Source organism: Pseudopipra pipra, chromosome 13 (assembly GCF_036250125.1).
Source record: "Pseudopipra pipra isolate bDixPip1 chromosome 13, bDixPip1.hap1, whole genome shotgun sequence".
In the NCBI taxonomy this organism is placed as follows: domain Eukaryota; kingdom Metazoa; phylum Chordata; class Aves; order Passeriformes; family Pipridae; genus Pseudopipra; species Pseudopipra pipra.
Window position 1 is genome coordinate 6573716 of NC_087561.1, and position 15648 is coordinate 6589363.

A 15648-nucleotide genomic window follows, 5' to 3' on the forward strand; every position below is an offset into this window, starting at 1 on the left:
TACTGGGCTACTGATGCAGCACAGAAAGCCTTTGACAGTCCCAGTCTGGAACTCCTTTTTCCATAGGGACAAAGCAGGGTGGCTTTGGCCAACATGGACACTTTAAGGATATGGGCAGTTGGCTGTCACATACTCAGGCTGTGCTGCCATAGTTTTTGGGGTGCTCAGTCTCAGCTGCTTGTCTTCAGGGTAACACTGAGGCTGAGTCTCTCTTGCTTTCTCAGGGTAAGCAGGACAGGTTTAATCTCTTAGAAGCAAAAATGGTCAGGAGACTGTAACTCCTATTGCTTCTGTAGCTCATGCTGCTCTTTGAGTGACCAGGCTCCTGCATTCCACAAGGTTATGGTGCTATGCAAAAAAATCCACAAATGTTTGTGTCTTTCTAATGGAAAAACCTTCCTCATGTGTCCTGGAATCACATGTGCTGCTTTTGTGATCTTATCACATCTGTGGCTCATGAGACTGGTAGCACCAGCTGTTGCCACATGGTGGTGGTGAGTGAGTAGGAGGATTTAATCTCATTTAAGAATAGAGAGTTTGGGTTGGCTTTGGTTGCTTTGCATCTTAGAATAGCCAAGAGTTTTAAAATCAATTACTTGCATTTTTTTTGTTTTATAAAATGCTAAGCATATATAGCAGCTTGGTCTCTTTCTTAATAATTAACAGAGTGATAATTAATATGTCTGAGAACCCCAGCCTGCTGGAAAATATCCATTTAAATTTATTTCATGAGGAGAAAGCACGTAAATACTTCAAAGCATTGTGGTCCAAAACAAAGGAGCCGGTCTTTAAACTTCTATTAAATACTTCATCAGTCTGAACACTATTTTAGGTTCTGTGTATTTTAGTGATCATAAGGTTATTATTTTAATGGAAATTAATCTCTCGTCTGTGACAAAATTGTGGGTTTTTTTGGCAGATAACTCGAATTACTGCAACCACATTGCTTTGAAAGTTGAAAAACAATCTTGGAAAAGGAAATGGTGAAATGAAATCTCTTGGTTCATTCCCTTGCACTTGCCAATTGCTGTGGATAAAGTACAGCCTCAGGACTCCTCAGCACGATACATCTGGCATAGAATATACCAGCCTTTAGCAAAGAGATTTACCTAAACTTGAATTCAGAATTTTATAAGGCAGTTTGTCACAGTTTAAGTACAGGTTAAGGTGTAAATAGCACTGAGCTGTGGTAGTCTATAAATTGACTGATTGATCACACATTGCTCTTAAGCACTGCCTAACCAATGGTGCAAATATTTTTCACTCTTATTATCCATTGCAAAGGAAGAATAATATGGGGGCTTATTTATAGCATAACATGGACTTTGATTTACACATGCTAGTCTACTACTCCTTGTGGTAATTTTCCTTGCTTTTTTTAACACTTTGTAGGAAATAATGGACAGAATTTATAAAAATGTCATGAGTAAAGTTCAAGAGATGAACTATATCCAGAGAACTCTGTTCAAGATAGGCTATGACTACAAATTGGAACAGATCAAGAGGGGATATGATGCACCTCTGTGTAACATGTAAGTATTATTCACAATCCAAGTGTACCTTTTGCCTTGGGATCTGTTCTCATCCAATGTGCAGATACCATCTAATGACTAACTGAAGTAATCCAAGTTCTTACTGGAAATGGATATTTAATGGTAGGAATGACTAATCTTCCCAACAGCTGACTAGTTAGTTTTCATTGGATTGCATTTTTTTTTGTAATAAATTTGGAATGTTTGTTTAGTTAAGCTACAGGAATTCTGCCTCTTCAAGTGTTACACAAGAGATAACGGGTTTTGATTCGCCCTCCTGTCCCTACTAAAATCTGTGAATAAGTTCATTTTTAAGGCGTTTCCAGATAGGAAGGAAGGAAGAAGGTTTGTGTCTTTTATAAAAGTGAGCTGAGTGAATAATTTTTAATGCTTCTTTCCTCCTTTCAAGACTATTGTTTAAAAAAGTAAAGGCCCTGCTGGGAGGGAACGTCCGTATGATGCTCTCTGGAGGAGCACCACTCTCACCTCAAACACAAAGATTCATGAACATCTGTTTTTGCTGTCCTGTTGGTCAAGGCTATGGACTAACAGAAACTTGTGGAGCTGGAACCATTACAGAAGGTAGTTAAAGCACTTCTGGAAATACATAATTTAAGATATAGATATGTATGTATGAGGGTTTGAGGGATTTTTGTGAAGTCCAAATAGCTGTGGTTCTTTACTGCAGTAAAGCAACGTGAGATAAGCTACGGCCTGTTTATATTTCAAATAACAAAAAACCTTCTGTTCTTTGTTGTTCTCTTCCTAAGTTGCTGATTACAGCACTGGCAGAGTTGGAGCTCCTCTTATTTGCTGTGAAATAAAACTGAGAGATTGGCAAGAAGGTGAGAGTATTAATTGTGTTGATTTCAGAGTAACTAATTTAGCTCCTGCCTAGCTGGTTTCTTTGCCTACCTGCTTAGCTAGAGGTAGCATATGAAGTAATTGTTCTTTATCTTTTTTAACATGATCAATTAGTGTGTTTTAACTTCAAGCTGACGTTTCAAAGTATTTTCTTGGCAACAGAATATATATATTAAAAATAATTATGTGGGACTTGGTTCTTTTCAGGGGGTTATACTAATAAAGACAAGCCTAATCCTAGAGGAGAAATTGTAATTGGTGGACCTAATGTCTCAATGGGATACTTTAAAAATGAAGAGAAGACAACAGAAGAGTTTTCCATTGATGAGAACGGTCAGAGATGGTTCTGTACAGGAGACATCGGGGAATTCCATCCCGATGGGTGTCTGCAGATCATAGGTGGGCCTCAGGTTTGGATATTTTAATATATTACAAGATACTGACTAAACATAAGCATGCTATTAATGCTGTTGGCTTTGCCAGGACTAACCTACTTAAGGTTATTTGCTTGCAGAGTCACAGTGTAAAAGACATTTCCAAAAGTCCTCACAGCTGTAGTAATGGAAGTGATGCCATTTTCTGTGACATTATCACCATCTAGATTTAGCACATGGACTTTAAAGAATAAATGTAAGATTAACTTTTGTATTAATTACCAGTCTTTAAAAGGAGAGTCCTCATCACTTTCTTGCAACCTGTGTGACAAAAAGTGTAGTGCTATATAGACTTTTTTACAGAAGTTTTTACAAAGTTGGCAGCTATTAGCTGCTTTAACATTTTAGTAAGATGCTTTAATTAATGTTTGTGCATAGCATTGCACAAAATCCATATATATAGTGGCTTTGGAAATGAGTCTGTGGTAATGCAAAAGTTTAAATGAAACAAGCTTTTCTTTTTCCCTTCCCCTGACTCCTAGATCGTAAGAAAGACCTGGTAAAGCTACAAGCAGGAGAATATGTATCTCTGGGCAAAGTAGAGGCAGCACTGAAGAACTGTCCATTGATTGACAATATCTGTGCTTATGCCAAAAGGTAAGAGTGGTATTAATTGAGAAACTCCATTCAGACTGAACACGAAATGCAGGCTCTGATCCACTTCTGATGCAACGCTCTGGTTTTCTGTGGTTTCCATTGAACAACCCCCTCCACCAGAATGCAAGTTCCAAAGAGTACTTCTGAAGTAGCACAGGTTCCCAGATTCCCTAGAAGCTGAAGAAACGAGCAGTTTTTCTTTTGGCATTTCACCTATCCAAATACACTCCAGTTCCATCCCATCTCTTTCCTAAACAGGCATCATTATATTTAGGATGTGTTTTGGTCTGTCAGAATACCAGTGAAAAGTTAATCTGGACACTTTGCACCTAATCCAAAGCTTTCCAGTGAGTTTTGGAAATGGTCCTGGTCTCTCCTCTCCCTCAGTTGAAAACATTACATGAGGGGGAACTGCAGAGAACTGGCTGAGCACCAGGTTTAGCTGGGAAGCTAAACTGAGATGTGCATATGTAAAACACACAAAACCTGATTCTGATCAAAGCCAACATTGTAAAACAGCTTCCTGTTAAGCCATGAGTTGTGAAGACTTACTGTACAAGAAGGATTGTGTATGGGGGAGTAACTCAAGGTCAGAGAGCCCTGGGCATCTGTGGCTGTAACATCAGCTAATTTACTCCCTGAAATGGAAGTCCTGACTGGATCTGTTTTCCTTCCTTCCCTTGCCATCCCTGGGCAGTGACCAGTCTTACGTGATCAGTTTTGTGGTTCCTAATCAGAAGAGGCTGATGGCTTTGGCTGAGCAGAAAGGCATCAGTGGAACCTGGGTGGACATTTGTAACAATCCGACAATGGAAGCGGAAATACTGCGAGAGATTAAAGAAGTGGCAAACAAGAGTAAGTAACAGAGCACTGGTGCTGGCCAGTCTTGTGGGGCTTACCCAGCAAAAACTGTAAGTTATCCTCACTAACTGCTCCTCCTTCTTCCAGCTCTCTATCTGCCAAAGAGTAATAGTTTAATCAGAGGCAAAGACCACATGAAATTGTTGCCTATTATCCCAGGAATTTACATACTTTTTGGTCCTATTAATGACTTTATTTTTTGTATTGTTTAAAAAATATCTGAAGGTTTTTTTCAGCTAAATTCTAGAGACAAGTTCTTTGCCTAATACAGATAAATAAGGCCCAAAAGAACTGTCAATTTGGAAAAAAAAGTTACAGGACATTTGCTGGTAAGGAAGCAAGTTAAGCAACAGATTTCAAAGCTTTTTTTCACCATACAACTTTGTTTCCTACAGCTTTGAACAACCACAACCTTTGTGGCTGTAATGGCTTGAAAGCCTGCTATTTCTTGCTGTGGTATTGATTAATCAGAAGTCTCATCAATCCTTTAGGGGGCCAAAAAATGAATAAAGCAACTGGGGAAGAAAGTCTCTGAAGCATTTGGCACCTCATACAAGGAAGCAGTAAAAGCTGGACTTAAGCACAGGCTAAGCACTGCCTCTCTAACTGTACAGAGGAGAATCTGCCTTTTGAAAATGAGAAAACAAGAATGAAAGGCACTATTAAGTCCTGCCTTTAAAAATAAAATAAATCAATCTGTAGGTCTTAGGTTTGGGTTTAAACATTTTAATCCATGTTTTTCTGTCATGAGTCAGGCAAATTACTATCTTTATAGCTTTGTACTCAAACCCTTTGCTTATATGTTCTTTGTACCTTCTGGATAGTAATCTACTATTGAGATACAATTAGTTTATGTGAAGCCTTTTTCCAAAACTATTTTAAAGAGGTTGTTCTCATTCTTAGTGGAACATAAAGTAACTTCCTCATGAGCAGACACCTGTCTGAGTGAGAGGCAGCAGTGCATTGGTACCAGCCGAAGTTAGAGAGGCAGAAACGCTCCTGGGTCCTGCCTCTGCTGCCCCCCGGAGGCTGTGCTGGAAATTCAGCTGCCAGTCCATGTCCGTGGGATCGCATTCCCGGCCTACAAACAGGAGCTGATAGCAAACTCCATCGAGTACTGTGCACATGCAGCAGCTCCCTGCGCTGTTCCTGCTGCTCCTGCCCTTCCCTGGAGCCTCCTCCTTTGCTCCCCTCTCTGGCCCATTGCCTGGGCAAGAGAGAGAAGCAGCTTTGGCTGCAATGAGGCTGTGCATGTGCAAAGACACTGCTTCCAGCTCAAGGGAAAATAAGTGGCTAATGTAACAAAAATACAGAGAAGTCCCTTTGTTTTGAACTCTAAGTAAAATCTTAGGAATGAGGAATTTGGGAAACAAACATTCAACTATGGAAAACATAGAAGTCCTTCATTATAATTTAAATATGAAGCACATCTAACTAGTCTGAGTTAACCTAGTTATTACTACATTCCTGTAACAAAGATAGAACTGTAGATTTCTCTGTATCCTCTTGTGGCAGTAGCCTCAGAGCTTCAGGCTACACAGGCATTTGTTTCAAGCTTTAGATTTTGCACTGTCACATCCAATGCAAGCTACAAGTACAGTGTATTATTAGAATATTTGCACACTAACTAGCACTCAGTCCTCCTGTAAGGTTATTTCATCAAGTAGGACACCGTATTATACAAGCTACAGGGTGCTCACCTTAATTTTTAGGTAGCATAAATTAGTATTTCATTTGGCTTTGTAATCACAGTCATGCTTCTCTTTCTTCTTGTACCTGCAGTGAAATTAGAAAGGTTTGAAATACCCATCAAAGTACGGCTAAGCCCTGACCCCTGGACCCCAGAGACTGGCTTGGTAACAGATGCTTTCAAGCTGAAAAGGAAAGAACTGAAAAACCATTACCTCAATGACATCGAAAGAATGTATGGAGGCAAATAAAGCAGCTCTGTTGGCCAGGCAGTTGTGCAGATGGTTCTTCTCATGCCTCAGTTCTGGATGTCTGTGTATACTGTAGATATCACACATTCAAAAAACACACCAAATAGGTGACTTTCTGTAATCTCTGTCGAGTAAAACAGAATATCTTAGACTCCAAGTTCGTAATTATTAGAGATTAGACACTGATGGTCTCCATAGAGTTTCATGTGATAATCTCCAGTCTCAAGACAGACATCATTATGTGAAGCAGTATGACCAGGTAATTTTATTATTATTGTTTCTCTAGCATATTCAGACTGCTTGCAACTTCTGTTTAACTCATGCTGAAGTATGATCTATGTTTCAAAGAGTTAAAAATAATGTGATTGTGGTGATTCTTCTGTCATAATAAGACACTTAACAAAGGAGGAAAGAGGAGTATCTAATGTCTACCCTTCTCCATTTAAAAACAAAACCAACAACATTAGTCAAGAACTTGCTAGAGATCACTAATAACACACTGCTTAAGAATGGATGGGTTCTTCTGCACATCAGTATCTTGATTATCTACAGTGCCTACAACAGAATATACACTTACTAAAATAAAGGTGAACTGAAAAGCTTTCTAAAAACAAGTTATATGAAATTTCATTCAAGAGCATTGAATTAACTGTTTCAACTCCCAACTCACCAAACAGATTTTACTCGCCGCCGTATTTTAATTCAGGCAGAGCTTTCCACTGGGACACAGCATAGAAGAAAACAAAGACTTGTGCTGCTACGGGGGGTACTGACGAGAAATCAGTGCCCAAGTGCAGGATGCAAAACTTGCATCTCAACTGGCAAACAGCAGTGAAACTGAGGGCAGTGGTCTCTAAACAGACTTGAAACTCAGAGGAGTTTTGGTGGGTTTTATTGAGAGGTGGTTGGCGGTTTTGTTTTCAAGGCGCTGATCCTCTAGACCTTCACATGCATGTGAGTAATGGTACAGGTCACCTGTACAGAATTTAGAGGCTCAGGCTTTAAAGGTCTGTCTTTGCTTTATGGAAAGGTATTTCTGTTCACCTTTTAACTATGGTAAGCTTAACAAGGCAACCAGAAACCAACTGTAGTTTCCCTGTCTAGCGTTGTTTTACTTACAGAAAAGTAATTTGTGGCCAGGGAATATTTGTTTTATGGAACTTGTAAAAAGGGACAAATCGCTCTTTACAGAAATTCATTACAAAAATGTTCTCTTATTAACTGGAAGTCATAGATGTGAAAGAGTGGGAAGATATAATTTAATAATACTTCATCATTTTTTTGTGCCGAATCCTGTACTGTGTCTTCTTTTGAATTGTAACTGAGCTCCTGCATCCCTGCCAGCTCTTCACACTTGAACCATAAGTGCTGTAAAAAGTGAAGGCTCTTGATATTCTTCTACTTTGCACTTTCTTAGTTGTTTTATATATGTTGCTTACATTTTGTACAGCTGTGGCCCTCAACTGCTATATATTACAAATGCACTTGAAAGTATATATAGATTTCTATTCATAATATTTGTGTTGTGTATATGATGGTTAAAAAGAAAAACTATTTGGTATTGTCACTGTACAGAAAGTAAAAGATTTTGTACAACGCTTCTCAAACACATGAGCTTGCAACTTCAGGGCAAGTTTTTTTTCTTTCATTGCATGTATGTGTGTTTTTCTTTTTTCCAGTTAAAATAGACTTTGGCAAAAATAAATCATGGCTATATACTCCTCAGCTAAATCATCCCTCCTCCTGGGGACCAACTTGAAACTTCCCAATGCATAACTTTCTCTGCCTAGACCAGAACACTGCCAGCTCATCTTCCAAGAACCCCGAGGGGAAAGAGGAAAAGAAAACAGTATATAAAGCTGACTGTACCTCGTGCATGGAACTACAAGAGTCACTAAAAGGAACAAGGAAGTAGCTTTTCTAAAAAAATTAAATTATTATTTTTTTTAAAGACACATACAGTTGGTTTACAACAACAGGAAGTACTTCCCATATCAGTAGCAACTTTTCAAATTACTTGGTCCTGGAGCCAGGTTACCAATTTTTCTGTGTTAAAACATGGTCACTATTAAATAGCCTTTAGTCAGCCTGTCAGCATCACAAAAGTGAAGTACATATGAAAAAGATACTTGTACTTGAGTCTGTCAGCAGGCTATAAGACTTTTTTTTTTTTTAAAGCCATGAATGTATTTATATGAAATGTATTTTATCTTCTGTGTCTTGGTTGACTGAGGATTGCTATTTTAAAAAATATACATACACAATGTTAACATTTCAAAAATGGAATACAACTTAAATGGTTCAACAAGTCTGTGTTCTGGAAGATCTTTCTGTATTGCACAAGTTGTCTCTAGTTACTGTTCTGTCCTCCCATTCTGTCTGAAACCAAGCCTATCTTAGAAGGACTTCTCAAAAGCAGCAGCAATGAGTATGTGCTACAGATATGAAAAATAAAGCCTCCAGGGGGCCTCATTTTGCTTTTAAGGAATGAGCTAAATATGGATGTGCTGCAAAAGGCAATTTGATACACCATCAGCTTTTCAAGCATTTCTGGAGAAGGGAAAGGTTTACATCAGGCTGCCTTCAAACATGGGGTTGTTTGCAAATAAAATAACCTGCAGTTTGGAAAGAACTTTATCCTTCATTTTAATGAATTCTGAATCCTTTTTGTGAAGAAGAAATAGAGGATGAGCAAGAATGTGTAATTCTTGCCATTAAAAATAAGGAACTGGGATGCAGATGAAGGGACAGTAAATTCCTTTAAAACCATTATGTGATAGTTGCTGTATGCTGTGCTTGGCTGAAAGAACATAGAACATGGGAGTGAAGTGTGAGGGAGAGGTTCACGTACTACACGTGAAGGTTCCAGAATGCTCAGAGTAGCTGCAAGTTCTTCAGAAAGCAGGTTCAGAATTTAAAATTATCCTCCTAAGTCTGAGAAACAAATTCAAAGAGAAACAAAAGCCAGCTTGGGCATATCCCATATAAGATTCTGTTTAGGCCCCCTACCTCAAAAAACATGGGGTATCCAGAGAAAGAGAGTAAAACTACCTTTTACAGTGGGACTGGAAAGCTTCATCTATGAAGGAAGGTTATAGCTGAGTTTAACTGGCCTGAAGAGGAATGGCACATGACAAGATGAGTAACCTTCAACTCCATGCAGTGTTACCCTAATGGAGGTACAGAGAGCCATGGCCACAGAAAGAGGAGGAACAGTTAAGTTTACACAAAGTCACATTTACAATTTGACACAGAACTTTAAAACAATTCCTCACTAAATACTGAACTAGCTGCCCAAGCTCTCTGCCATTGAAAGTCTTCAGAGCCTCAAGGAAGGTTAAATAAAGGCCTTTGAGAAACAGCTTTGGCACGGCCCCTTGGGTGGGGGCTGGCAGAGGAGTCCTGGTCCCTGTACAAAACACAGCAGTGATGCTGCATGTAACAGGGGTCATTAAATGGCTTGCAAGGGGAAAAGAAGTCTGAACAGGGACAGTAATGAGTTATTCCCTCAGGAGCAAGCGAGGTGATGTTTAACCACCCGGTGCACGTGCAGTGCCCATGATAACACTTGGAGCATGACAGGATGCAGAGCTCTGCCTGCCACCTACAGCAGTGCTCAACTGCAGGGCTGGGAAAGGAACAGAACACGAGCTGAGAATGTGGGTCACTAATTTTCAGCCAACCCCCCCCCCCCAGATCTACCACATCCCAGAACTATAGTTTCAAAAAAAAATGTTGTATTCTAATGATAAATTAGTGATGTTCTGCAATTACATGCAAAACAAGAAATAAATTCTTATTATGTATTTGGTTTTGGCGTGTTGGGGTTTTTGTTTCTTGGCTCTGTTTGGTTTGGGTTTTTTTTTGTTTGTGGGGTTTTGTTGTTTTGTTTTTTTCCTGAGCCTGCCCAATGACTAAGCTCTATTTACATGAGCATAAATAATTTCCCTTTTGAAGGCTAAAATTTACACAGTGGAAGCTTAAAACATAAATCTGGTGCTGCTTTTGCATAAGGTGCCACAAAGGTGATCAGTAAAACTCGCAGTCACTGTTTATGTGGAATTGCAAACACTGCAGAGTAAAACTATGAACTTACCTGGATTAATTAAAAAAAAAACACAAACAAACCACATTTCCAGGTTACTCAGTGCTGCTGCAAAGTAGATTAGTGATTGCTTTTTAATGTGATGGGATTACAGCAGCCATGGAGGAACAGGGCTGACTGTACTAAACACACATCTGTACTTGGCCTGTCATTGTCATGTATGAACGAGTTTCATATGAACGAGTTCTGACAGAAATGGGGTGATGTTTGCACTATTGCTTTGCTACTGGGAGCTGTAATAGGTAGAATCTTCCTACAGCTTTATTGGGAAAAGACATACTAGAAGAAAATCAAATCCATTCTATACGGATATGGAGTTTTAATGAAGCTGATTATCACAGGTGATTTGTCCAAAACTGTCTTTAGGTGGAAGCATGTATTCTTGGCATTAGACCAGTGCTAATTAACTTAGACAAGCAGAGCTCTGGGTACAGTGTCTGATCCTCACAGTTCTCACCTGTGCTTTTAAAGCAAAAAAAACTTAAAAAAACCTAAAAAAAAAAAAAAAAAAAAAAAAAGGAAACCAAAAAAACAAACAAACGAACCCCACAACCAAACCCACCCCACAAACTGCTGCATTTTCCCCTTGTTCTCTCTTTCTGAAACACCAGTAATCTCGTTAATGAACACTAAGAGATGCAGGTCACTGTGTTTCCACCACATCTATCTCCATTACCTGTGAACATCCAGACCCTGAGCAGGAATACCCTTCACTCCAAGACATGACCTCATGTCATTAAAATGCTAAAGAAAAAAGATGTCATAAGTTTTACTTTTTAAAAATACAGGTAAGGACTATTAGCACTTGGATTTGAAACAGCACTGGACTACTACTAACAGGACTGTTGCAACTACAACTTCAGGGAGTGAGTCCAAATGTTGTTCCAGTACTTTCCAAAAAGTACCAGCCCTGGGAGGTGTTTCCAGGGTTTTTATTTGTTTTAAATAACTAACCTAAACCTTTTCTGTTGGATATAGATCAACCTATTACTTATGGTGCTCCCCCAGGGAGTGAACACGAAGAATGGATGACTGTTCTCTAGAGCTGCCTGCCCTACTTTCTGTCTTCTATGTTGAAGCAAACACAAGCTCTCCCAGTGAGCCTGTTTCTGTGAAATTTAATCAGGGTCATTAAACCAGGGCCCCTGTGTCCCCATGTTCAAAATACAGCACCTGTCCCATCTCCCTATACCCTTTGTGGCAATTACTTCCCAAAGCCTTTAACTTCACCACATCCCAGAACACACTTATGTAATAGTGCAACCCTCACTTGATGCTTTTTTTTTTTGTTGTTATTTTTAAGACCTGGATCTTGGCTCTGAACACTTGCAGTAGCACAAGACCAATATTGCTGTGAGGAGGGGACATGCACAGGTGGTGACAGTGACTTCTGCAGGACCTCTGCAAACAAACTCTACACCACAACCAAAGCTGAATTTCTAACTAGTCAGTCTGGATCAGTTTTAACCTCCATGCAGCCCCCTCTAAGGATTTACTGGCCTGCAGAGTCCTTCACTTCAGAGGAAAGATGCCAGGAAAATTGTTCACACCAACAAAAAACATACTGTAGAAAAGCAAACTAAAGCCTCACACTGTGGAGAAATATTCATCAGCCTCTGGGGTTTGGCTCTCTTGAGATTCTAAATGGATATTCAGCCCTTCTAACTGTAGTAAAAACTATAACCTGCTGTTGAAACTGCACAAGATAAAAACTCTTCTAAATGCTGGTGAGATTGCGAATCTGTAACATGTGCAGCCTCCCTGTTCACCTCTGTGCATAATGACGACTGAATTTAGAGTTACCAGATAAACAACCTGGGAGCAGGGAAAACTCTGAGGCACTCAGGGCATACACAGAATTTTAAAAAAACCACAAACAACAAAACATAACTATGGGCACAGAGCTTTTGGAGGGGAAAAAAAAGAAGAAAACTCACCTGTCTCTTGCAGCACCAACATCTAGCACAGCCACACTGGGAACCACCCAGAGCCCACCCTTTTGACATTCAGGGCTTTCCAGGCCTTTCTGATCAAGGAGCAGACCCTCTTCAGCTGATTGCCAATTGTTTTGATACCCATTAATTCTGCCTTTGGGTATCTAATCACCACAGCTGCTGCTGCTCATGCTCCAGTACTCCACCACTTTTCCCCCCAACACTTCCATGCTTTTCTCTGCTCCATGCCTTTCAAAAGCAAACCTGCTCTGGGAGCCTGCCCAAGGCCTTTGCTGCTGACTGCTGCAGTTTTATCAGCAGGGCACTGGGTGACAGCTCTTGTGCAAGAGAGATTTGGATTATGTATTGGCAAGAAATTCATTACTTTGAGAGTGGTGAGGCACTGTCAGAGGTTGCCCAGAGAAACTGTGGCTGCTCCATCCCTGGAAGTGTTCAAGGCCAGGCTGAATGGGGATCTAAGGAACGTGGACTAATGGAAAGTGTCCCTGTCCACGGCAGGGGTTTGGAACTGGATAATCTTTAAGATCCCTTCCAACCCAAGCCATTCTGTGATTCTGTGACTAGAACTCGCTCCTACTCGCCCTTATTTTGGCAAACTTGCATTTCTCAAGTACGAAACATCTCGCTCCTGTAACTCAGGGAGCCTGTCGAGCGCTCTGTTTGCCGCGCCGAGGGCCCAGGAGGTTTTGCTCAGCTCTCCGCGTTCCCTCGCACAGGCAGAGGGAGCTGTGCCCGGGCGGCTCCGCCTCCCGCGGGTGCCACGATGAACTGCAGCGATGCGCGGCGGCTGCAGGCGCTGCTGGGCGCGGTGCTGCGGGAGCTGCGCGGCCACGGCAACTCCAGCGCGGCCCCGCAGGGACCCGGCCCCGGCCCGGGGGCGGACGGCTCGCTGTACATCCTGCTCATCATGATCTTCTACGGCTGCCTGGCCGGGGGGCTCATCCTGGCGTACACCCGCTCGCGGAAGCTGGAGTCCAAACACGACCCCTACCACCTGTACATCGAGCGGGACTGGGGCCCCCGCGGCCCGGGGCAGGCGGCCGAGGAGGGCCCCGAGGGGCAGCGGCCGTGAGAGCGCCGGGACCGGCAGGAGGAAGGGTCTGTCCTGCGAGGGCATCGCTCCTGCTGCCCTCCGGCTTGGGACTACAGACAGCCAGAGACTGCGGGGGAAGCGAAACCCACTGCTCTTGGGCAGTCACACAGCGCTCAAGGCCTGTCGTGCGGTGAGAGCTGTCCTACAACTCTTGGATTCCTTTGTATCGCTTTTTACAATAAACACCTGCTTTACCTACTGCGGCCTTTCAGTACTTGAAGGGGGCTTATGAAAAGGAGAGCGAGTTTTTACATGGGCTGGTAGCAATAGGACAAAGGGGAATGGTTTTAAACTAAGAGGAGAGATTCAGACTTGCTTTTAGCAAGAAATTCTTCACTGTGAGGGTGGTGACACACTGGAAGAGGTTGCCCAGAGAGGTTGTGGATGCTCCATCCCTGGAAGTGTTCAAGGATGGGGCCCTGGACCACCTGATCTAGTGGGCAGCATCCCTGCCCATGGCAGGGGGTTGGAACTAGATGATCTTTAAGGTCCCTTCCAACCCAAACCATTCTGTGATTACATATGTACAGAGACCTCTCTCATTTTTCAGCTTTAGATCTTAGTTTAACATTTTTTCTTTAAAATCTGTTTGTATTCTACCTTGTTATCTGACTGCAATGCTCCTGCTGCCAGCAGCGTTTTGCAGAATTAAAAGCAGGTCCATTACTGCTGTAGGATGCTGCCTTCTGTCACTCTGGAGCACTGACAGCTGTGCCATGGATTGGAAGGCTCAGGTCTTGTTCTGTTAAAGCTAGATGGGTTTGGCTCACCTGGAAGCATTAATCAAAACAAAGAGAGCTTAGAAACTGAAGTTGTTCCCATGAGGAAAGCACCAGTACTGTGGCTTTGCCAATGTACAGGAACTTTGAAAGCCATCAAAAACATCCTTCCATACACAGAGACATGTAATTCCAAGAATATCTTTAAGATTAAACCAACATACAGCCTATGCTTTCTACAGAAAAAGTCAGGCAGGTAGAGGTTGTTTTAGAGGTTTTAGACATGTCAGTAGTCTGTGCTTTCTTGGTTTGGGTTTGGGGTGAAGTTTTTTCAGATAAAGATTGATGAACAATTCCAAGGAACAAGTGCTGTTACTAGGAATGCTGCACTACACAATACAAACTACTATTTGGATTTTATACAAACCACAGTGAAGGAAAAAGAAGTTTTGACATTAACTTCAAAGGAGGAGTGATTTTTGTTACAGACTTAAATTTACTAACACTCATGAATATTTTGTCCAACAGAAAACCAGTTGTCTTGTACTTGGCAACTGCTGCATCTTGTTCTCTATTGTAACTTTGTGGGGAATCACTTGAAGTGATGAGTTTAAAAAAAATCCTTGAGAAGACTGGCAGTTACCAAGTCAACCTTGTCACTGCAGAAAAACACTGCAAGATCCACAGATCGAATTACGAAGTATCCTTAGATATCAGTGTCTTGTGAATACCTGGATATTTTAATGACTCCAAAGTATGGAGCAGAGAAAAAATTCAAGTTCCAGAAACAATTTTAGTGGGAATATATGGCATAGTACTGTATGCCAACATTGTATCAGTACATTAAACCTTTAGCTCAGCACAGAAAATGCAGCAGTCAGTATAGTGTGGAAAAAGGATGTTGGAGAAACCAATAAACTGCCAATATTCTTAAAATCCCCTATCAAGTAGTTGGGCAACAGTAAAGTTCTAGTCAGTTACTTCCATCTGCCAGGATTCCAACAGTATCTCTGGAAAATGAAAATGCTAACTTCAGCCTGGACTTTTGGACAGTCATAAGCCATATATACATATATGTTACACATCTACAGCTGCAGAAGCCAACTGTCTAATGAACTTTCACACTGGGATAACTCAAACACTGTATCAGACACACTAGAAGATTTTCTGTGATGATTCCCTTCAGTACAATCAGAATTAAGCTGACTACAACCAAAGCTTCTCCCTCTAAAAATGAGGGGATCATTATGCATGTACAAAACCTTTTATTTACCCTGTCTCAGTGATTAACTTCTCTTTCTGCCTGACCACTGCCCATGAGCAGGACTGGCCTGAGAGGCCTTACAGACTCATGGCTTAGGAATTATTCAGGACCACTGAACTCAGCTACTTTAGACAAGACATTTTGTTTCATATCAGCTGGTTACTAACTGCTTTCCACTGCTTTATCCTACAGACAAATCCGAAGGAAGGCTGTGGCAGTCCCTCCAAGTACCGCTAATTTCTTCATTTGATTTTCCCTTATCTTCATAATCTACTTCTCCTCTC

At 41.2% G+C, this 15648-nt stretch overlaps 2 protein-coding genes across 4 annotated transcripts in view; both read left to right on the top strand.

Moving 5' to 3' along the window:
* The window catches only part of ACSL4 (acyl-CoA synthetase long chain family member 4), a 35094-nt gene extending 25060 nt beyond the window's left edge, over positions 1-10034 (top strand). For all 3 annotated transcript variants that reach the window (XM_064669791.1, XM_064669792.1, XM_064669793.1), the window contains exons 10-16: positions 1393-1532; positions 1942-2114; positions 2303-2377; positions 2604-2795; positions 3313-3427; positions 4125-4282; positions 6071-10034. In XM_064669791.1, the coding sequence (XP_064525861.1) occupies positions 1393-1532; positions 1942-2114; positions 2303-2377; positions 2604-2795; positions 3313-3427; positions 4125-4282; positions 6071-6228 (1011 nt within the window). In that variant the 3' untranslated portion in view covers positions 6229-10034. The remainder of the gene's footprint in view (positions 1-1392; positions 1533-1941; positions 2115-2302; positions 2378-2603; positions 2796-3312; positions 3428-4124; positions 4283-6070) is intronic.
* Positions 10035-10147: 113 nt separating this feature from the next.
* KCNE5 (potassium voltage-gated channel subfamily E regulatory subunit 5) lies at positions 10148-13580 on the top strand. The gene has a single exon (XM_064669814.1). It carries the CDS (start codon positions 13052-13054, stop codon positions 13358-13360), a length of 309 nt encoding a protein of 102 aa, XP_064525884.1. The 5' UTR covers positions 10148-13051; the 3' UTR covers positions 13361-13580.
* Positions 13581-15648: the final 2068 nt, after the last annotated feature.

Excerpts from the sequence above, each read along its gene's own strand:
- KCNE5 (XM_064669814.1), top strand. The coding sequence starts at position 13,052 with ATGAACTGCAGCGATGCGCGGCGGCTGCAGGCGCTGCTGGGCGCGGTG.